We start from the raw sequence: 23,233 nt of genomic DNA on the forward strand, positions 1-23,233 counted from the left end.
TATACTAGCGTCCCCAGCAGTTTAGGGTTCCCACAAACGCAGTGTTAGCGGGATCAGCCCAGATACCTGCTAGCAACTGCGTTTTACCCCTCCGCCCGGCCCAGCCCAGCCCACCCAAGTGCAGTATCGATCGATCACTGTCACTTACAAAACACTAAACGCATAACTGCAGCGTTCGCAGAGTCAGGCCTGATCCCTGCGATCGCTAACAGTTTTTTTTGTAGCGTTTTGGTGAACTGGCAAGCACCAGCCCCAGGCAGCGTCAGGTTAGTGCCAGTAGCGCTAACACCCACGCATGCACTGTACACCTCCCTTAGTGGTATAGTATCTGAACTGATCAATATCTGATCCGATCAGATCTATACTGGCGTCCCCAGCAGTTTAGGGTTCCCAAAAACGCAGTGTTAGCGGGATCAGCCCAGATACCTGCTAGCACCTGCGTTTTGCCCCTCCGCCCGGCCCAGCCCAGCCCACCCAAGTGCAGTATCGATCGATCACTGTCACTTACAAAACACTAAATGCATAACTGCAGCGTTCGCAGAGTCAGGCCTGATCCCTGCGATCGTTAACAGTTTTTTTGGTAGCGTTTTGGTGAACTGGCAAGCGCCAGCGGCCTAGTACACCCCGGTCGTAGTCAAACCAGCACTGCAGTAACACTTGGTGACGTGGCGAGTCCCATAAGTGCAGTTCAAGCTGGTGAGGTGGCAAGCACAAGTAGTGTCCCGCTGCCACCAAAAAGACAAACACAGGCCCGTCGTGCCCATAATGCCCTTCCTGCTGCATTCGCCAATCCTAATTGGGAACCTACCGCTTCTGCAGCGCCCGTACTTCCCCCATTCACATCCCCAACCAAATGCAGTCGGCTGCATGAGAGGCATTTTTATGTCCTCCCGAGTACCCCTACCCAACTAACCCCCCCAAAAAAGATGTTGTGTCTGCAGCAAGCGCGGATATAGGCGTGACACCCGCTATTATTGTCCCTCCTGTCCTGACAATCCTGGTCTTTGCATTGGTGAATGTTTTGAACGCTACCATTCACTAGCTGAGTATTAGCGTAGGGTACAGCATTGCACAGACTAGGCACACTTTCACAGGGTCTCCCAAGATGCCATCGCATTTTGAGAGACCCGAACCTGGAACCGGTTACAGTTATAAAAGTTACAGTTACAAAAAAAGTGAAAAAAAAAAAAAAAAAAACACAAACAAAAATATAAAATAAAAAATAATAGTTGTCGTTTTATTGTTCTCTCTCTATTCTCTCTCTCTCTATTCTCTCTATTGTTCTGCTCTTTTTTACTGTATTCTATTCTGCAATGTTTTATTGTTATTATGTTTTATCATGTTTGCTTTTCAGGTCTGCAATTTTTTATACTTTACCGTTTACTGTGCTTTATTGTTAACCATATTTTTGTCTGAGTACAGCATTCACGACTTTGAGTGGTTATACCAGAATGATGCTTGCAGGTTTAGGTATCATCTTGGTATCATTCTTTTCAGCCAGCGGTCGGCTTTCATGTAGAAGCAATCCTAGCGGCTAATTAGCCTCTAGACTGCTTTTACAAGCAGTGGGAGAGAATGCCCCCCCCCCCCCACCGTCTTCCGTGTTTTTCTCTGGCTCTCCTGTCTCAACAGGGAACCTGAGAATGCAGCCGGTGATTCAGCCAGCTGACCATAGACCTGATCAGAGACCAGAGTGGCTCCAAACATCTCTATGGCCTAAGAAACCGGAAGCTACGAGCATTTTATGACTTAGATTTCGCCGGATGTAAATAGCGCCATTGGGAAATTGGGGAAGCATTTTATCACACCGATCTTGGTGTGGTCAGATGCTTTGAGGGCAGAGGAGAAATCTAGGGTCTAATAGACCCCAATTTTTTCAAAAAAGAGTACCTGTCACTACCTATTGCTATCATAGGGGATATTTACATTCCCTGAGATAACAATAAAAATGATTAAAAAAAAAAAAAAAATGAAAGGAACAGTTTTAAAATAAGATAAAAAAGCAAAAAAATAATAAAGAAAAAAAAAAAAAAAAAAAAAAAGCACCCCTGTCCCCCCTGCTCTCGCGCTAAGGCGAACGCAAGCGTCGGTCTGGCGTCAAATGTAAACAGCAATTGCACCATGCATGTGAGGTATCACCGCGACGGTCAGATCGAGGGCAGTAATTTTAGCAGTAGACCTCCTCTGTAAATCTAAAGTGGTAACCTGTAAAGGCTTTTAAAGGCTTTTAAAAATGTATTTATTTTGTTGTCACTGCACGTTTGTGCACAGTTGTAAAGCATGTCATGTTTGGTATCCATGTACTCGGCCTAAGATCATCTTTTTTATTTCATCAAACATTTGGGCAATATAGTGTGTTTTAGTGCATTAAAATGTAAAAAAGTGTGTTTTTTCCCCAAAAAATGCGTTTGAAAAATCGCTGCGCAAATACTGTGTGAAAAAAAAAAATTAAACACCCACCATTTTAATCTGTAGGGCATTTGCTTTAAAAAAATATATAATGTGTGGGGGTTCAAAGTAATTTTCTTGCAAAAAAAAATAATTTTTTCATGTAATCAAAAAGTGTCAGAAAGGGCTTTGTCTTCAAGTGGTTAGAAGAGTGGGTGATGTGTGACATAAGCTTCTAAATGTTGTGCATAAAATGCCAGGACAGTTCAAACCCCCCCAAATGACCCCATTTTGGAAAGTAGACACCCCAAGCTATTTGCTGAGAGGCATGTCGAGTCCATGGAATATTTTATATTGTGACACAAGTTGCGGGAAAGAGACAAATTATTATTATTTTTTTTTTTTTTTGCACAAAGTTGTCACTAAATGATATATTGCTCAAACATGCCATGGGAATATGTGAAATTACACCCCAAAATACATTCTGTTGCTTCTCCTGAGTACGGGGATACCACATGTGTGAGACTTTTTGGGAGCCTAGCCACGTATGGGACCCCGAAAACCAAGCACCGCCTTCAGGCTTTCTAAGGGCGTAAATTTTTGATTTCACTCTTCACTGCCTATCACAGTCTCGGAGGCCATGGAATGCCCAGGTGGCACAAACCCCCCCCCAAATGACCCCATTTTGGAAAGTAGACACCCCAAGCTATTTGCTGAGAGGTATAGTGAGTATTTTGCAGACCTCACTTTTTGTCACAAAGTTTTGAAAATTAAAAAAAGAAAAAAAAAATTTTTTTTTTTGTCTTTCTTCATTTTCAAAAACAAATGAGAGCTGCAAAATACTCACCATGCCTCTCAGCAAATAGCTTGGGGTGTCTACTTTCCAAAATGGGGTCATTTGGGGGGGTTTTGTGCCACCTGGGCATTCCATGGCCTCCGAAACTGTGATAGGCAGTGAAGAGTGAAATCAAAAATGTACACCCTTAGAAATCCTGAAGGCGGTGATTGGTTTTCGGGGTCCCGTACGCGGCTAGGCTCCCAAAAAGTCCCACACATGTGGTATCCCCATACTCAGGAGAAGCAGCTAAATGTATTTTGGGGTCCAATTCCACATATGCCCATGACCTGTGTGAGCAATATATCATTTAGTGACAACTTTGTGCAAAAAAAAAAAAAAAAAAAAAATAAATTGTCACTTTCCCGCAACTTGTGTCAAAATATAAAATATTCCATGGACTCAACATGCCTCTCAGCAAATAGCTTGGGGTGTCTACTTTCCAAAATGGGGTCATTTGGGGGGGGTTTGTGCCATCTGGGCATTTTATGGCCTTCAAAACTGTGATAGGTAGTGAGGAGTAAAATCAAAAATGTACGCCCTTAGAAATCCTGAAGGCAGTGATTGGTTTTCGGGGCCCCGTATGCGGCTAGGCTCCCAAAAAGTCCCACACATGTGGTATCCCCATACTCAGGAGAAGCAGCTAAATGTATTTTGGGGTGCAATTCCACATAGGCCCATGGCCTGTGTGAGCAATATATCATTTAGTGACAACTTTTTGTAATTTTGTTTTTTTTTTTTTTTTTTTTTCATTATTCAATCACTTGGGACAAAAAAAATGAATATTCAATGGGCTCAACATGCCTCTCAGCAATTTCCTTGGGGTGTCTACTTTCCAAAATGGGGTCATTTGTGGGGGTTTTGTACTGCCCTGTCATTTTAGCACCTCAAGAAATGACATAGGCAGTCATAAATTAAAGACTGTGTAAATTCCAGAAAATGTACCCTAGTTTGTAGGCGCTATAACTTTTGCGCAAACCAATAAATATACACTTATTGACATTTTTTTTACCAAAGACATGTGGCCAAATACATTTTGGCCTAAATGTATGACTAAAATTGAGTTTATTGGATTTTTTTTAGAACAAAAAGTAGAAAATATCATTTTTTTTCAAAATTTTCGGTCTTTTTCCGTGTATAGCGCAAAAAATAAAAACGGCAGAGGTGATCAAATACCATCAAAAGAAAGCTCTATTTGTGGGAAGAAAAGGACGCAAATTTCGTTTGGTTACAGCATTGCATGACCGCGCAATTAGCAGTTAAAGCGACGCAGTGCCAAATTGTAAAAAGTGCTCTGGTCAGGAAGGGGGTAAATCCTTCCGGGGCTGAAGTGGTTAAGCATCATTAAAATCACTGCTCCCAAAAAAACGTCAGTTTTTAAAACTTTTTTTTTGCATTGATACATGTCCCCTGGGGCAGGACCCGGGTCCCCAAACCCTTTTTAGGACAATAACTTGCATATTAGCCTTTAAAATTAGCACTTTTGATTTAGAACGTTCAAGTCCCATAGACTTTAATGGGGTTCTAAAGTTCGCGCAAACTTTCGGTCCGTTCGCAGGTTCTGGTGCGAACCGAACCGGGGGGGGGGGGGGGTTCGGCTCATTCCTAGTTACCATCCAGTATTAAAGTGATGCTAAACTCAGTTTTATTTACATTGTCCCTTCTATTTCTGTTTGTGGATGATGGCACTGTAATTAATTAATTTTATTTTTAAAAAATTGACCCTTTCCTTATCAAAATACAGCTGTCACATGACCCAGCTTTTTCCCCAGCCTGTCTGCAGGGAAACCTAAGCAGGAGGAGCTTCTAGATGACGTCTGCTGATGGTAACGTGTTAAAAAAAAAAAAACCCAAAAAACAGGCAGAGAGCCACAGAGTAAAAATAAATAAGATCAATAAACTGTTTAGAAAAAAAAGAGAGACAACATTTTATTAATATATAAATATATATATATATATATATATATATATATATATATATATATATATATATATATATATATATTAATTTTTTTTTTTTTTTTCCACAATTTATCCACCAATTTGCCAAAAAATGGGACAATCCATTTACTGAAAATTTTCAAAAGTACAAACTTGTAATGTCAATATGCTACTGCACAGTTACGATCATCACTGTTCTTCGTCAGGCTGTGTGTAACCTTCTGTTGGATATAATCATGCGTTTATCCCAAACCAGGGTGTAACACCACAGATGTCATACCCAATTCATTAATCGTGAACCTCATGTGTATTAACCCCCTATGGGTAAATCAATCACACGGCTAGCAATCAGTATACAACAGTAGTACACATGTTCAATACAAGAGAGAACAAACAATTAGAGCAAATATAAATAATAAACATGTTTGAATAAACATGTTTAGTCAGGGCTCTGGCTGGGCCAGCAAATGGCTGCAATATAACAGAGTGAAAAATTTAAGGGGGTCTGAATACTTTCCGTCCCCACTGTATATATAATATTGTGTGTGTATCTTCATTATTCTTTGCCAATAACATGGTGTGGGTGAATTTCTGCCAGAGGCTGGGTCACGCCCCTCCAGCCTGTGTCTTGGAATAAGAAGGAGATGAAGCCTCCGTCAATTTACATGTATTATCTTGCCCCCGTTGTGTTTAGTTAGTGTGCATGGAGGAGGAGAGAGGGAGTGGGCTGTCTTTTACCACTGCGTATACTCCCACATGTGTGACTCTACAGTCACATGGGCTGCTCAGATGTGATAAGGTGGAAATGCTAAGGATAGAAAATACACTGAAAACTGAGCATGTGCAGAGTTGCCTCTAGAGCTGCAGAATCCCTAGCTAAATTGGGGACAGGAACAGAAGGTTGAGATGGAGAGCAGCAGGATCAACCAGGTTTTTTGCAGAATACAGAAAACTAATCTCAAAGTGACCGAGTGAGTATGAACAGCATGTAATACACCATTTATTGAGCGTTTTTTTAATGGTGTGGGTTTAGTGACACTTTAAAGTGGTTATAGACCCTTACAGACCACTTTGTGCTACAGGTGAGCCTATAATAAGGCTTACCTGTAGCTACTCAGGATATCTCCTAAACCTGCGTGATTTAGAAGAATATCCCCTGTATTTGCATGTGCCCACGTCATCAGCACATGCGCACCGAGACAAACTGAAGCAACGGCACGTATGTGCCGTTGCTTCTGTGAGTCTGACGTCATTGGTGTGACGGCATCAGCCAATCACAGTGCCGGAGCTGTTATACCCATAAGTAACCCCCGGGAGTAACGTTAGCCACTGGATCGGTGTACGGGCATCGCAGTGAGGGCTTCGATCTCAGGTGAGTATTACCTAATGAGCTAGTATGTTATGCATACTAGCTCATTATGCCTTTGTCCTGCAGGTGTTTTTTTGTTTTTGTTTTTTTGTTTTTTTTTTTACAACCACTTTAACTAAGAGCCCTTGCACACTGGGGCGGGGGGCAGCGTCGGCGGTAAAACGCCGCTATTATTAGCGGCGTTTTACCGTCGGTATGCGGCCGCTAGCGGGGCGGTTTTACCCCCCGCTAGCGGCCGAGAAAGGGTTAAATACCACCGCAAAGCGCCTCTGCAGAGGTATAGCCGCGCCGTCCCATTGATTTCAATGGGCAGGAGCGGTAAAGGAGCGGTATACACACCGCTCCTTCACCACTCCGAAGATGCTGCTGGCAGGACTTTTTACCGTCCTGCCAGCGCATCGCTCCAGTGTGCAAGCCCTCGGGGCTTTCACACTGGAATGAAAGCAGCGGCACTTTCGGGGCGGTTTGCAGGCGCTATTATTAGCGCAATAGCGCCTGCAAACCGCCCCAGTGTGCAAGGGCTCTAATTATTCCACTAAAAAATTGGCTATTTGGAGATCCTGATGTTGAGTTTATACCCCACGTTTTAGAAGGGTTCACTATTTTTCATTTTTGTATTGAGCCTGTAAAGCTGCTAGATCTCACATTGCAGCCTGTATCTCTAGTATACAGTATGTATTCCACTGTATTACATTAAACTACATATTACACAATAGGAAACTTTTAATTGTTTATGTAAGTGCACTGCCATAAAGCTATTTTTAGCTAGGCTGAAAAACAGAGTTCCATCTAATTCTCTCGATGACGCTCTAACAATTTTGTTATAGGTCAAGGAAAAACTAACCAACTATTCAACTCTGCCTCAGGGTGGTGTTGAGGGACCTCCTGAGTGCAAAATAGTTCTACATCATCATTTAGTAATGATAATAGAGGGAAAAGTGAATTGTAAGGAACGTGCCCAATATTGTTTTTATTTATTTTTTCCATTATTATCCCTTGTAGTAAAACATTCCCCAGCTAAACTGCTCTTACTGTAAAGCATCCCTTTCTGTGTTGGCAGAATCCTTTCAGCCCACACACACGCGTGCGCACACACACACACACACGTCTGGGAAACCTATAACCAGTTGGGATCTTGCAATCTTTATTTTTTTTTAAGGTAAGTGTGGACAGTTGATAATGTTTGTTTTTTTTTCAGGACAAGGAGAACATTGCTTTGATTCACAAGATTAGCTCCCTGCAGGAAGAGGTGAGTGCCTGTCACTTATCCAACCTCTTCACTTAAATTGATTTTGCTGGGTGAAAAGTATAGGTAGTGTGCTCAGATTGGAAAGCTTAATTTACCAGCATGGGGGCTGCCCAGGTAAATTTGGAAAACCTTGTGGCTGGATACCACGGGCCTTGGTGCTACTGACCTTCTTTTATTGAAGATTTATGCACTGATGTCTCCTATTGTTGAAATGTCCTCTCCTTCTTGTTATAATACTGATGGTCACTTTGTGTCAAGCCATGCGTACTAATTGTGCTGGATTGGCGTTACTGCATTATTGCTTACTTAAACTTATTTCTTTCCCATACGTAATGGGACACAGAGCCTAAGTAATAACTTAATGGGTATATAGGCACCTTCAGGTGATGGTTACTGGTATACCCAATACAGGAAGTTCACTCCCCTATATAACCCCTCCTCCTTCCAGGAGTACCTCAGTTTTTTTTCGCCAGTTTCGAAGGTGTTGGTCACAAGTGAAGATGTGCTCTGAAGAGCTCCACTGGAGGATCCTTGTGGATTTAAACAGCCTCCATAGACCGGATCCATTCAAAGTGCTACTGCGGCCAAGGTGGATGGTACCCGGGCCTCGTATACGAAGCACAAGGTTTGCCTGTAACACCTCTCTTTGCAGGGCTGGACCCCAGGACCCAGGACTTTTTGGTCATGCCTACATTACCTAAAGTTTTTTTTCTGGAGGGGTGCTAATACAGGTCCAAGGGAGTGGAACCCCTACAAAGGGACCCGGTCCTTGAAGGTTTGCTAACGCAGCCCGCCGTGATGGGTGAAGTTTGGATCTGTGTGTTGCAGCAGTATCCTACAGCGTGGATAAGGTAAGGGAAGAAGCATAGGAACTATAAAAAGTCCGCCTATGGCTTTTTTTTCCCCAAGAGTAAAAATGTTGCATGCCTTAAAATCTCCACTAGAGGGAGTAAGTACACAGACCTTGGTACGTTGCTCTCCGCTCAAGTGTGTGTGTGTGGTCTCAGCAGCCAGGGGGGGTTCTGAATTGAGCAAATGGCATGTTCCTCTCCCCCCTTGGGAACTAGGGGGACAGCAGCAGTCTGTAACACAAAGTCATTATATTGTTGATATTCACCATGAATAACGACTCCTGCAAAACAAAGCCGTTTTTACAAGGCTGCACATTTTGTCTTACAAACGATCCAGGAGCCAGCCACTGCTGCTGACAACACCCCCCCCTTTCCTCCTCCACCCCCCCCCCCCTTAGGAGGGGTGCGGGGCGGCTTCCCTGTGATATATCCACAGCCTATGCCTCACAGAAAGCCTGTCAGTTACTGGCCTTTTTAAAAGTCATTTCTGCGACCCAAGCCTTTTTTTTTTACATACTTGTTTTATCGCCAGAGGGTGATCGCAGAGCCTCCTCTTCAACGGGTCTGCATTTGCAGACCTCAATGCCATCCGCGTGCACACTGGTGTTCATTTGAAACAAGGTGGGGCGGGTTAATGGCGAAGGGACGTGGCTTAGGCAACCCCGTGTGCGGGACGTAGCATCCACGTGGAGCTGAGGACGCCAGGAGCAGGCTCACACCTGGGGCTTGTTACAGACTGCTTGTTAAAAACAGACTCTGACTCTGTCAGAAGATCTCTATCAGAACAACTGAAGAGATAGAAGTCTGAAACGCACAGGACACAGGAGCGCTGGGGTACGTAAGGGATGTATACAGGCATTTCCAGTACAGTAAATACATTGTTACTCAACACCAAGCTGATCTTTATAGCGGCATTGTTTTGCTAAACTATTGCTCAGCAAGTAGTGCATTTTTTTAGTGCCTCTGTTTTTGAGCTTGGCACTATGGCTTCCAAAAGAGGTACCAAAAAATCCACCCCCAGGCGCTGGGAACTCCAGTCATGCCTCAACACTGTCATCCTCTCCTGAGATACCAGATATGACAAGCCAGGGTGAGTCATTGGAACCAATTGGTGCAGCTGCTTCTCACACTTCAGCCCCCTGTATACGTGACTGAAGATGCATTTTCCTCCGCCCTGCAGGGCCTAGAAGGAAGATTAGTGGCTTTAATCGCATCCTCCATCCAAAAGGATAGGAAGTGTGCTAGATCTCCCTCCCCCACTCATTCCACTTTCATGCTACCCCTAACGGAGTCTGCTGAAAGTTTGGTTTCTTACTTGGGTTCTTTAAAACCTTTACAGCCTTTTCATGCATTTCCTGTCCATGCATTACTAGAAAAGCTTATTTATGCTGAATAGGATCCCCCAGATAAGCATTTTCTCCCTCCCAAGAGATTCTCAGTTCTCTATCTCATGGAGGAGAAATTCACCAAAAAATGGAATGCACCAGCAGTTGACGCTGCGATTTTCAGTGTGAATAAAAGTTTAACTTGTCCAGTAGACCATGCGCAAATACTTAAGGATCCAACAGATAAAAGGTTAAAAGATCCTCCTCTTTTTTCCTTGGCAGGTGCCATTACTCAGCCTGCAGTCACTGTCAGTCCCTAAAGGACCAGTTCAGACAGGCCCTTAAGGATGTCCCTGCACAACAGGCCCGCGAGTTGGCCGAACTACCAAAGGCATTATGTTTTGCCATAAACGCTATGAAAGACTCTATTCACCAGGCGTCCCGCCTTGCGTTTGTGCTAGTACACATGCGTAGGATCTTTTGGTTAAAAAATTGGTCAGCCGAAGCACCATTCAAAAAGCTCCTGACTGGCTTTCCTTTTCATGGGGATTGGCTATTTGGGGATGATTTGGACAAATACATCCAAATGATTTCTAGTGGGAAGAGTACTCTTTTTGCCAGTCAAAAGAAAGTATAAACGTCCTTCATTTAAACTGACTTTTTCTCCCGAGCCAGGGGCATCCGCCTCTAGGCAGTGGCGATGGCCTCTGCCGTCACTCTAGAGGAAAACCTCAGGGTCAGGCCCAGGCACAAAAGAGGGCCTGGGGCCGGAAATCTGCAAAGCAGAATACTAAAGCCTCATTATGAAGAGGTGCCCCCCATCGCCAGAGTGGGGGGAAGACTTCTGCAATACTCGGAAGTCTAGCAAGAGGAAATTCAGGACAGATGGATCATCTCAACGGTGTCTCTAGGATACAAATTAGAATTTCGGGAGTTTCCACCGTCGTGTTTTCTGAGATCAAACGTTCCCAAAGATCCAGGGAAAAGGCAATCTCTGTTTCAGGCATTAGACTGATTACTGGCTCAGGGGGTTATCATACAGATCCCCACAGAAGAGTAAGGTTTGGGGTTTTATTCAAACCTTTTTACGGTACCAAAACTGAATGGAGATTTCAGACCCATTCTAGAGCTAAAGAATCAAAATCTGTTCCTGAAAATCCGCTTCTTTCGCATGGAGTCAATCAGGTCAGTGGTGTCTATCCTACAAGGAAGAGAACTTCTGGTGTCTATCGACATCAGGGATGCTTATCTGCATGTCCCTATATTTCCCGCTCACCAAAGGTTTCTGCGGTTTGAAGTAGAACAGCAGCACTTTCAGTTTGTAGCCTTGCCCTTTGGGCTAGCTACAACACCCTGGTTGTTCACAAAAGTGCTGGCCCCACCTCTAGCCAGGTTAAGGGCACAGGGCATAACAGTCTTGGCATACCTAGACGATCTATTGCTAATAGATCAGTCGGTGGCTCGTTTTGGAGCAAAGTGTATGCATTACAACCAGTTGCCTGGAAAGTCTAGGTTGGATTCTCAACCTAGAGAAGTCTTCCTTTAAAACCGCTAAAAAAATGCTGGAGTATTTGGGTCCGATCATAGACACAGCCCAAAAAAAGGTGTTCTTCCCTTCGGCAAAAATCAACTCCATACGAGAGCTGGTGCGGATGGTCAGGTCGAAAGGAGATCCCTCCATTCGTCTTTTGCATGAGGTTGTTAGGAAAGATGGTGGCTTCATTCGAAGCAGTTCCCTATGCCCAGTTCCATTTGAGATTGTTGCAAAACAGTATCCTGTCTGCTTGGAACAAAACGATCCAAGCTTTGGACTTGCCAATGTGGGTGTCCCAAAGCTTCAGTTGGTTACTAACCCAAAATCTGCTGAAAAGGAAATCCTTCAGACCAGTTATCTGGAAATTGGTAACAGTTGCCAGGCTTTCAGGCTGGGGAGCAGTACTAGAGAAGACAACTGTCCAGGGACAGTGGTCAAGAACTGAAAGAGCCTTGCCCATAAACATCCTAGAGATTCGGGCAGTCCGTCTGGCTCTGAAGGCCTGGAATTTCAGGTTAAGGGATTGTCCTGTCAGAATGCAATCCGACAATGTCACAGCTGTGGCCTATATCAATCACCAAGGGGGCACCAAGAGTCTTGCAGCGCAGACAGAGGTGAACCATATTCTAACTTGTGCAGAAAGGAATGTTCCGTACCTATTAGCAGTCATCATTCCGGGAGTAGGGAATTGGCAGGCGGACTACTTGAGTCGCCAGCAGTTATTACCGGGGGAATGGTCTCTTCACCCTGACATTTTTCGGGCTGTTTGCCAAAGATCGGGGACTCCGGATGTAGATCTTCTAGCGTCCAGATTCAACATGAAGTTAGTCAACTTTGTGTCCAGGACAAGGGATTCACTCGCACGGGGAACAGATGCATTGGTGATCCCGTGGGATCAGTTCTCACTGATCTATGCATTCCCCTTTATTCAGTTGCTGCCACAAATTCTTTGCAGGATCAAGCTGGAAAGAAAGCCAGTAATTCTGGTAGCACCAGCATGGCCCAGAAGGTCATGGTATGCAGAAATCGTAAAGATGGCAATGGAGGATCCATGGTCCCTTCCACTACGGCCAGACCTGCTCTCACAGGGGCCGATATTCCATCCTACTTTACGAACGCTAAATTTAATGGCTTAGCTATTGAAACCCACATTCTAAAAAAAACGTGGGCTTTCCGGGTCAGTTATCTCCACCTTAATGCAAGGAAGCCAGCCTCCAGAACTATATATTAGAGTCTGGAGGGCTTATGTTTCCTGGTGTGAATCCAAGGGTTGGCACTTTCGGAGGTATATCATAGGCAGAATTCTTGCCTTTCTACAATTAGGGGTAGAGGTGAAATTGGCCTTGAGTACTATTAAAGGCCAAGTCTCAGCCTTATCTATCTTATTTCAAAGACCGCTTGCTACACATTCTTTAGTCTGGGGTTTTATGCAAGGAGTGATGCAGATTAATCCGCCAATTAAATCACCTTTGAACCCTTGGGACTTGAACTTCGTTTTGTCAGTGTTACAAAAACAGCCATTTGAACCGATACAGCATATTCCCTTAGTCCTTCTGACTAAGAAGTTAGTGTTCTTGGTTGCTATATCCTCAGCAAGGACGGTTTCGGAATTGGCTGCTCTTTCTTGTAAAGAGCCATACTTTATTATACATGAGGACAGAGTGATGTTACTCCCTCGTCAGGATTTTTTGCCAAAAGTGGTCTCAGGTTTCCACCTGAACCAAGATAATATCCTGCCATCGTTTTTTTCCAAAACCATGTTCCAGGGAAGAAAAGTCACTACATTGTCTTGATATGGTGAGACCAGTGAAAGTCTATTTAAAGACAACTGCTCAGATTCGGAAGACTGTCTTATTTGTACTGCCAGAGGGTCCTAAGAAAGGACAGGCAGTGTCGAAATCCACAAAGTGCACTCTACCAGGTCGGTTAGTGCTTCTTGGGCAGTGCATCACCAGGCCTCCATGGCTCAGATCTGTAAGGCCGCTACTTGGTCTTCAGTACATACATTCACCAAATTTTATCAGGTGGATGTAAGGAGGCAGGGAATTGGTCGCACACCGGAACTCCAAATTATCTCTAAGTTATTGTCTCATGATGTACAATAAAGAAAATAGGATTTTTATAACCGCTTACCTGTAAAATCCTTTTCTTGGAGTACATCGTGGGACACAGAGGTCCCACCCCCCCTTTTTGGAGTTTAGAAATATTGCTTTGCTACAAAAACTGAGGTACTCCTGGAAGGAGGAGGGGTTATATAGGGGAGTAAACTTCCTGTATTTGGGTATACCAGTGTCCATCACCTGAAGGTGCCTATATACCCATTAAGTTATTACTTAGGCTCTGTGCCCCATGATGTACTCCAAGTTTACGGGTAAGCTGTTTATAAAAAATCCTATTTTTCTCAATAAAATCCACTTTGTTCGAGACAAAAAAATAGATTTTGTAAAATGTAATTTTTGTTTTTTATACTTTCTCCGAAATTTTGTCAAAATTGGTTTGGAAAAAGAGCACATGTTAAAGCTGAGAATAGGACCCCTTTCTGGTACAAGCAATGCAAGAACACATTAAGGACAGGTTAAAGATGTTATAACTCTCAAAAACCCCCAAGCCCATTGCAACCTCATACGCTTCTTCTTTCTTCCTTGTAACTGAATTTTTCATTCTTCACAGAATCACCGCAGCACCCTAGAAGTGGAAGAAGTAAGGAAGACCTTTTGTGAGGTTTCGGAAAAAGCGGCCATTCTCCAGGTATCTGTTGCTACCTTTTGGGTAATGCTGAAATAATCCCTTGTAATATTTAACTTAAGTTGAAAAAAAAACTTTGACTGGAACTCTCTGCTTAATGCTGAACCCCAATAGCCACTTATTGGGAGTAATGTTTTTCCCATGTCAGGGGGTCACCTTCATCCCATCTGAGCCCCAGGGCTTTGGCTGCATCTGCAGTTTGCATTGCAAGCCAAAATAATGGCTGGCCATGTGACTTGGTGTGCCAGGCAGGACAGAGGTTGGTAAAGGTATTGCTAGAATTTCCTCTCTTGCTTCTCAGAAACAAATTGTCAATCTTCTTCTGGATTTCACATCATATCTCCATGTCTGGATAGCCTTCTGATGTTGCTGACCATCTTCTAAACCTGTGCTGTGATGTTTTTGAAGGTTCTCATTCATCCAGGTCATGATATAGCTAGTAGTAGTCATATTCTACTAGATTAATTCTGTAAATCTGAATGCATTTGAGAACAAGTCAACCTAAAAGTGACTAATCTCTGTGTTTTGAATTCTTATCTCTTGCCTTTTAATGTTTTGTCTGCAGATACAGCTGACGGAATTTGAGAGCACGCTACAGAAGAAGGATGCCGGGCTCCTTGTGGTGAGGCCAAAGTAGTGTTGAATATTTCTACCATAAATAGGTATATACAGTTTTAAGGTGCAATACACAGAAGAATTTAGTAGTTGAATAAGGGCTTGTGTCAACAGGCTTTTGTTCGCTTCAGAATTTCTCTCCCAATGTAAGTCTCTATGGGAATGCTAAAATAAAAGTGGAGGAGGTCAAATGCACTCGTAATGAATTTTGATTAAACTCAGAACAGTCTCAAAGTGATGTCAAAAGCATGCTGCATTTGCCAATTTAAATGTGTCAACACAGGCCCTAAATCGGACTCTACCGTGTTCATAAACGGCCTGATATTTGTGGATGATACAGAAGTCTCTGATCCAGAGACTGATGTGAGTGTCTCGGTGTTCTCTGTGGAATATGTCAGCGCTATATACAGTGCATCTGGAAAATATTCACAGCTCTTCACTTTTTCCACATTTTGTTATGTTACAGACTTATTCCAAAATGGATTAAATTCATTATTTTCCTAAAAATTCTACAAACAATACCCATAATGACGATGTGAAAGAAGTTTTGTTTGAATATTTGCAAATTTATTAAAAATAAAAAATGAAAAAAATCCCATGTACATAAGTATTCACAGCCTTTGCTCAATACTTTGTTGAAGCACCTTTGGCACCATTTACAGCCTCAAGTCTTTTTTGAGTATGATGCTACAAGCTTGGCACAGTTTTTTTTTTGGGCAGTTTCTCCCATTCTTCTTTGCAGGACTGTAACGAAACGTCCCACTCCGCTTGAGTGCTTTCCTCATATACCACTTCCTCCCAGTCTGAACATGGATATCAGATATTCCAACCACTCACAAACACAAAACAAGATGACACTTGTTTAGTTCCTAAACATGGACTCTTTTATTAGAACCAGAATACAGTCTTATATATAGTAGAAGAGGAGGTCCCCCCTCCTGCTCATATTACTCTAACAATACAACTGTAACCAGAAACAGAATTAACATGAACTAATTATCTAATCCTTTAGACAGCCTAGGTGACTGAGACATGACCTTTAGGACAGACTTGCTGTCTTTTAGCTCAGAAGACACAATCAACATTATCATAAATCAACACAGAACTCCTTCATACCATAGCAAGGTTAATTAGAACAAACAATGGGTGAAAGACTCTTAGAAGCTGTGGCAAGCCAGACTAGACTCATTTACATTATAGAAGACACCAGACAGGTGGCTGGAGTTGATGACATTAGCATCTAACAGTATGTGTCCCAATAGTATGAATCCGTCACTATTTGTAATATGGCATACACAGGGTTCCCAGAGTCTGTGTGTCTAGGGGGGATATGGACCTGAATCCAAAGTAACACCACCTCAAGGGTCCCAAGGCATACAGCTCACAAAGAGCACCATTCCCCCAAATGCCAGGGCCCATGATCGGTAGGCAAGAGGCGAGCATTTTAGTCCCCTCCAAAAGCCTCTGTCCTGGCTAGGTCTGTCACAAGGATCTCTCAAGCTCCTTCAGGTTGGATGGGGAGCATTGGTGCACAGCCATTTTCAGATTTCTTCAGAGATGTTCAATAGGGTTCAAGTCTGGGCTCTGGCTGGGCCACTCAAGGACATTCAGAGTTGTCCCATAGCCACTCCTTTTGTTATCTTGGCTGTGTGCTTAGAGTTGTCCTGTTGGAACATGAACCTTCGCCCCAGTCTGAGGTCCAGGCTGCTCTGGAGCAGGTTTTCATATAGGATGTCTCTGTACATTGCTGCATTCATCTTTCCATCAATCCTGACTAGTCTCTCAGTTCCTGCTGCTGAAAAACATCCCCACAACATGATGCTGCCATCACCATGCTTCACTGTAGGGATGGTATTGGCCAGGTGATGAGCGGTGCCTGGTTTCCTCCAGACATGACGCTTGCCATTCAGGCCAAAGAGTTCAATCTTTGTTTCATCAGACCAGAGGATTTTTTTTCTCATCGTCTGATAGTCCTTCAGGTGCCTTTTGGCAAATGCCAAGCGGGCTGTCCTATGCCTTTTTACTAAGGGGTGGCTTCCATCTGGCCACTCTACCATACAGGCCTGTTTGGTGGAGTGTTGCAGAGATGGTTGTTCTCCTAGAAGGTTCTCTTCTCTCCACAGAGAAACAGTGGAGCTCTGTCAGAGTGACCATCGGGTTCTTGGTCACCTCCCTAACTAAGGCCTTTCTCCCATGATCACTCAATTTGGCCGAGCTGCCCACTCTAGGAAGGGTCCTGGTGGTTCAAAATGCTTCCATTTATGGATGATGGAGGCCATTGTGCTTATTGGGACCTTCAAATCTGCAGACATTTTTCTGTACCCTTACCTAGATCTGTGCCTTGATACAATTCTGTGTCGGAGGTCTACAGACAATTCCTTGGACTTCATGGCCTGGTTTGTGCACTGACATGCACTGTTAACTGTAGGACCTTTTTATATAGACAGGTGGGTGCCTTTCCAAATCATGTCCAATCAACTGAAATTACCACAGGTGGACTCCAAGTTGTAGAAACATCTCATGGATGATCAGTGGAAACAGGATGCACCTGAGCTCAATTTTGAGTGTCATGGCATAGGCTGTGAATACTTATGTACATATGATTTTATTTTGTTTTTTTTTTACTTTTAATAAATTTGCAAAGATTTCAAACAAACCTCTTTCACATGGTCATTATGGGGTATTGTTTGTATAATTTTGAGGAAAATATGAATTTAATCCATTTTGGAATAGGGCTGTAACATAACAGAATGTGGAAAAAGTGAAGCGCTGTGAATACTTTCCGGATGCAATCTAAGCCCTCATTCACACTGAGGGCGGGTTTGAAATTGTGAGAGTTTAACTAAACTTGCACGATTGCAAACCGCCATTTCAGTCCAACTTTGGGGGGGGGGGCGATTTGACAGACATCTGTGCGGGTTCGTGCACAGATGTCTATTAAAATTGCCCTGAGATCGGCAAAAGTTGTGCAGGAACTACTTTTGGAAATCGGTGCGGCGTCACACCGAATTGGACTGTGCTGTTGCCGCCAATAGGTTTTGATTTGGCATGCGGTTTGACATGTCAAATCGCCCCGATGTGAACGGGGGCTTAATGTATATTAATAGTGTGTTGTGCTGGGGACGTTGGAGAGTAAATTTTTGTTTATATATGCAAACCTACAGCTTGTTGTTAAAATCATATTTGCATATATACAAAAAAACAAAAAAAAACAAATAGGCTTATAAATAACATAAATAGAACTATATATAAAGAAACATAATTTTGTTACCAGTAAACTACTGAATTATGCAAAACATAACCTAAATACGCCCTCAGGCTAAGAAACAATGAAACGTTTAACCCATGCATGCAGCCTTTTTCCAAAAATCTGATCTTATAAAAATCTAGGGGACATGAAAGGATAGAGAGAAAAGCCACACACTGACAGACAACGGCTACAGGGACCTGACATTCCTCAACAGGAAGAAATGACTTTTTTTTTTTGAGTGGAAACCTGACATCGTGCATTTCACGTGAAGTAACGGACTACTAAGCCAACGAGAAAAAGTGTCTCAAAATCACGGAGTCTGAAAGGCCCCGTATGACCACTCTGTAAGTGAGAAAGGAAAGGGATACCCAGAGCCCCAGATACCCAACCATATAGACTTTCATATTGAAGGGGCACTGAAGTAAGCATTGATCCATTGTCTCCTCCATCACACTCCACTCTTGGACAGCCATAATTCTCCAAAGAGCGGTGCTTCAGGTTGCCCTTCACATAGCCTGCCATGGAATGAGAGCCAGACCTAATACCAAATCTTTAAAGGAATTCTCTCTAGATTCATCAAACGCAGACCCTCCCTCAAGTGCCCGGGCAATCCCTCAAGGCTAGTGGTTCACTAATGGACATTACAGTGTAAGCTCCTCTGGTGCAGAGACTGATGTATGGGCTCAGTGTTCTTTGTACAGCACTGTAAAATTTGTCAGAACTATATTAATGTATAAGGGCTTTTTCACACTGGTGGCTGGGGGCAGTAAAACCAGGTGTCTGGGTCTTGGTTTTACTGCTCCCTTGTCTGCCCACCTAAAGTGTAAAATCTAGCCTGGGGAGTTTGGTAACATGTTACATGTGTGATGCTTTGTATCTTGGCAAACTTAACAGGGCATGTCGAGTTGACGGACTGCACTACATGTCAAATTCGGCCATTCAAGTCAATGATTCTGCACTACCACATCAAGACAAATGCTTGCCCTGTGGTTGCAGCACATTCGCTCCATTATAAACTGCTATTCAGCCTAAAAAAAAACCCAGCAATTTAGGAGGCAGCAGGATTGCCTCTCTTGAACGCCTGACTGCAGCTGTTTATCCGTACTCTGAAAAGCGTTACACTGCAGATCATTTTTCAGAGCACTGACTAGTGTGAGCCTAGCCTAATAGTCTATTACAGTGGGTTGGTGGAATATGTCAGAGCTATACAAATATGGAAAGTAAATTAAAATCAATTTGTATTTTGTGTTGCAGAAAGACCTGTACATGGAAGAGTTGAAGTCCACACTGATGGAATACAGTTCTGTTATCGAGGTAACAGCAGAAAGTCGGTTTCTACTTTTTTTTGTTTTTTTTGGTTATTTTGCTCTATTATCAGGCCAAGCGCCGCTAGATTCTCAATCTGTTGAGCCAGTTTGTAAACCTCATAAATTTATTACCATTTCTGGGGTTTGGGAAATGTCTGGAATGTGTTGTATGGTCTCGTATGATCCATCTTCCCCTATTAATCTTTCAGAATCTAAGAATAGAGAAGAACAAGCTGGAGCACAATCTGCAGCAGATGGAGCAAGAGCTTTTGTCGTACGTATTTTTATTATTGTGAAAAAAAAAATATGCTAAAATCAAACTGCAGTCCGCTGTCAATGTGTACCTGACTGCCAATAAGCAGCAGTTGGGAGATATAAATAAAAGGACACTAGAAAGGTGTCCCCCCCCCCCCCCCCCCCCCCCCCCCCCAAGTATAGCTTTTTCATATTGAAAAACTGCCCTCCTGAACCTTATTCACCCCCTTTTATGTATTTAAAGGTTTCAGTCATGTCTCCGCTTTCTCTTCCTTCCCCCAGACTGTACATGGGTTCCTGAAGCCTCTCAATATATTTTACCGCTTAGACCTCTTAGTCTCTGGACTCATTCTATTTTATTATTGTCTTTGTGTAAGTGAGGTCTCCAGAAATGGACACAGTATTTTAAATGAGGTCTCACTAAAGATCTATATAGGGGGATCGGGACCGCCTTCCTCCTGCTGGTGATCCCTCTAGTGATGCATCCTAGAATTCTCTTCGCTTTTCCCACTGCCTGGTCACACCGTTTGCTCATTTTGCAACCATCTGAAATAAGTACCCCCAAATCTTTTTCCTCTGTAGGGCTGGCCATCACTTTAAACCCCCCACCCAAAATGTTGTACTCTGTCAAGGGATTCTTTTTTCGCTACTGTATTGACCAATCTTCCAGGGATATCAACCTTATTACCTTTGTATCATCAGCAAAAAGACATACCTTGCCCAACAAACCTTTAGTTATATCACTTACATGTAGATTAAAAAGAACATGACCTAGTACAGTAAACCCCATTTACAACCACACTCTGGTATCTGTTCTTTAGGCAACTGCATATCTACTGAACCACTAGGGCTGCTAAGAGGGTACCACCAGTTGTCTTGTACAGGGCCCAGGCCAGCGGGGGGCGTTCCCATGTAGCAGGGGAATTTGATATGGGCAGGAGAGGGGCTGAATGGTAAACCGGGCAGGGGGTGCAATTAGAGGAACAGATCCTCTAAGTATCTCTCCCTGCAGCAGCTAAAAGCTGGCTTCTCCTTCTCTCCCTTCCATTTGTTTTCAGCTGCTGCAGGGAGAGGCATACAGGGGACGGCTCCTGTAATTTCCCCCTACCCCCACTTCACTGATCACCTTCCCTGTCCAGGATTCGATTCCCTGTGCTGCCCACTAATAATATAAATATTAATAAATATATAGCGCGGAGGGGTCCGTGATTTCTAAAAGCAGCCCTGTGAACCGCCCAAGGGTTATGTCCTAGCTTGTACAACTTTTGTATTGGTTCATTATGTGGAACTGTATCAAATGTACAAGGGTAGGTTTGCCACACTAACAGTGAATATAATGTAATGTGAGGACGTATAAAACAGTGCGTTAGAACACAACATGAAGATTCCAATTTCATATACGCCCAGCAAGTGCGTCCAATATATGGATATAGATGACAAGCCAAAAAGTGAATCCCCCAAGTGCACCTCCACCATAGGGTAAAAAGTAACTTCTTACCAGAAATTATGGACTCTTAGTTAAAGAGTCAAAAGCACTGTATAAATTCAATATAATTTGGGATGGGAACCATGGAAACCTCTGTAGTTAGAGTAGTATCACAAGTAATGGTGTGGATTGCTCCATCATAGCATGTAGGGAAAATGAATCATAAATATCCACATAGTGTAAAACTGTATGGTACATTTATTAAAAGTACTAATTACTCATGATGTTAATCATAAAAGCAATCCTGTATATACAAAATGCCAGTCCTGGGATCCAATCAAACCACCTCATGGTTTTGGCGTGCATGGTGTCATTACGAGCGTAAAATTCGCCCTATGCGTTTCGTCACAATTGACGTCATCGGGGGTATGTATCAAATGCCTTCCTAAACCAAGCTATGCTATGTCTACAGCACCACTCTGGTCCAGAACGTTTGTGATATAGTCAAAAATGTCAAGCAGTAACCCAATTTTTAATACAAACCACTTGCTGACCACCTAACTGGGAAAATGCGTTATAACTTTGACTTTAGATACCGGGGTTATGGCTGCAGCTAGATGCCATAACTGAGCTTACATTTTTTTTTTTTCCCTCAGGTGCCAGTCTTTCACCACTGAGTCACTTTTAGAAGCTGCGGGAGGGGGTTGAACCCCCAACGCTTTCCGATGGTTTTCAGGCTTACCTAGCGGATTGGGAAGCCTGAAAACAGATCCAGTGCTGGCAGCGGCTAAGAAAATAGGGATGAGCAAAGTAACGATGGCCTCTACTTATCTCTATGCCCTAGGAGAACATAACGTCCCTTATGTTTCAGCCACATGTAAACAAGGCTTTTTAATTTTTTTATTTTTTTTTTTATATTTTTGTTTCAATCGTTTTTTATTATTTATTTATTTTTTTTTTTTTGAAAAGAACAAAAATAGTAAGTGCTCACTTTCCAGAGCAGCAAACAATCCTTGCGTGCTCTGTACATAAAACAAAAATGATACTTTGTTAACATTGGGAGGTAGCCGTCTAGACAGCTGCTCTTAAATCTGAATACAAAGTAACAAGTCATAAGGATCTGGAGGTCAACACCTCACCAATGTGTAATCACTGTGAGGGGGCCTTAAAAAAAAAAAAAAAAAGCTTTAATCCATTGATTTATAGCTTCCTGAGTATTTCCCGTTATCGTACAATAAAACTATCTCACGTAAGGAACTCAAACCCCCCCCAACTGTAAACATGAGCAGGGGTTATGGGCAGATCTTTCACGCTACCTGATAGGATAGTCTATCAGCAGAGTGATAAACAATTTTATATAATTATAGGAACGCCCCCCACCTTCCCCCCTGCAGAGCAGCATCCTGCATGCATCTATTTTCAAACACAGTCCGAACTGCCAAGCCAAGGCTGTCCTTCTGCAGAGATTTAAGAAAATGGTTTGTTGCCAGCGGAAGCTCTCAGTGGGAGTGGGGGGGGTGGAGCATCTCCAAACTACCTATGAAATATGAGGAGGGGTGTATTCCTCTTTGGTCAAGATAGTCGCTTATGCAGTACAATCCCTTGATCTGCCACCAACCATGCATATCAGGTTGTATACCTGGTGGGAACAGAGGTTGCCAAAAATAGGAGCCACTGGGATATTGGCCGAACGAAGAGGCCGTCTCCTGCAGCTTGCATTCCACAGCTGTAATGAGTGGGAAAGTGTAGGGCTCAGTATAGCCCTGCAATGTTTTGAGGGGGATCCAAAGGACGAGATCCAATGCTAGTGGGAAACTTGCCTGGGCCTCTAAGGAAACCCATCTGGGACGGTAGTGTCGGCAATGAAATTGACCTAGTTGGGCAAGCTGTGCAGCCACATAGTATTTCCTGAAGTCTGGTACTCTCAATCTGCCCACATCCTTAGGAGCATAAATCGTGGCCCGTGCTATTCTGGAGCCTTTAGTGCCCCAAATAAAACGAAGAATTTTGGATTGAAACTTTCGTGTTGCGTTAACAGGGACCTGGATAGGCAAAGTGCAAAAAAAATATAGTAGCCTGGGCAAGACTGTCATTTTTACGGAGGCAATTCTACCCATCCAGGACAAACCCACGTCTGACCATG

At 43.2% G+C, this 23,233-nt stretch overlaps 1 protein-coding gene across 1 annotated transcript in view; it reads left to right on the forward strand.

Moving 5' to 3' along the window:
* Positions 1-23,233, forward strand: part of IRAG2 (inositol 1,4,5-triphosphate receptor associated 2) — a 209,408-nt gene that overhangs the window by 35,096 nt on the left and 151,079 nt on the right. Inside the window, exons 4-8 of the mRNA XM_073623592.1 lie at positions 7,732-7,782; positions 14,163-14,240; positions 14,803-14,859; positions 19,357-19,416; positions 19,619-19,683. Coding sequence (XP_073479693.1) covers positions 7,732-7,782; positions 14,163-14,240; positions 14,803-14,859; positions 19,357-19,416; positions 19,619-19,683 — 311 coding nt within the window. The remainder of the gene's footprint in view (positions 1-7,731; positions 7,783-14,162; positions 14,241-14,802; positions 14,860-19,356; positions 19,417-19,618; positions 19,684-23,233) is intronic.

The sequence above is a fragment of the Aquarana catesbeiana genome, linkage group LG03 (genome assembly GCF_042186555.1).
Source record: "Aquarana catesbeiana isolate 2022-GZ linkage group LG03, ASM4218655v1, whole genome shotgun sequence".
Classification (NCBI taxonomy): domain Eukaryota; kingdom Metazoa; phylum Chordata; class Amphibia; order Anura; family Ranidae; genus Aquarana; species Aquarana catesbeiana.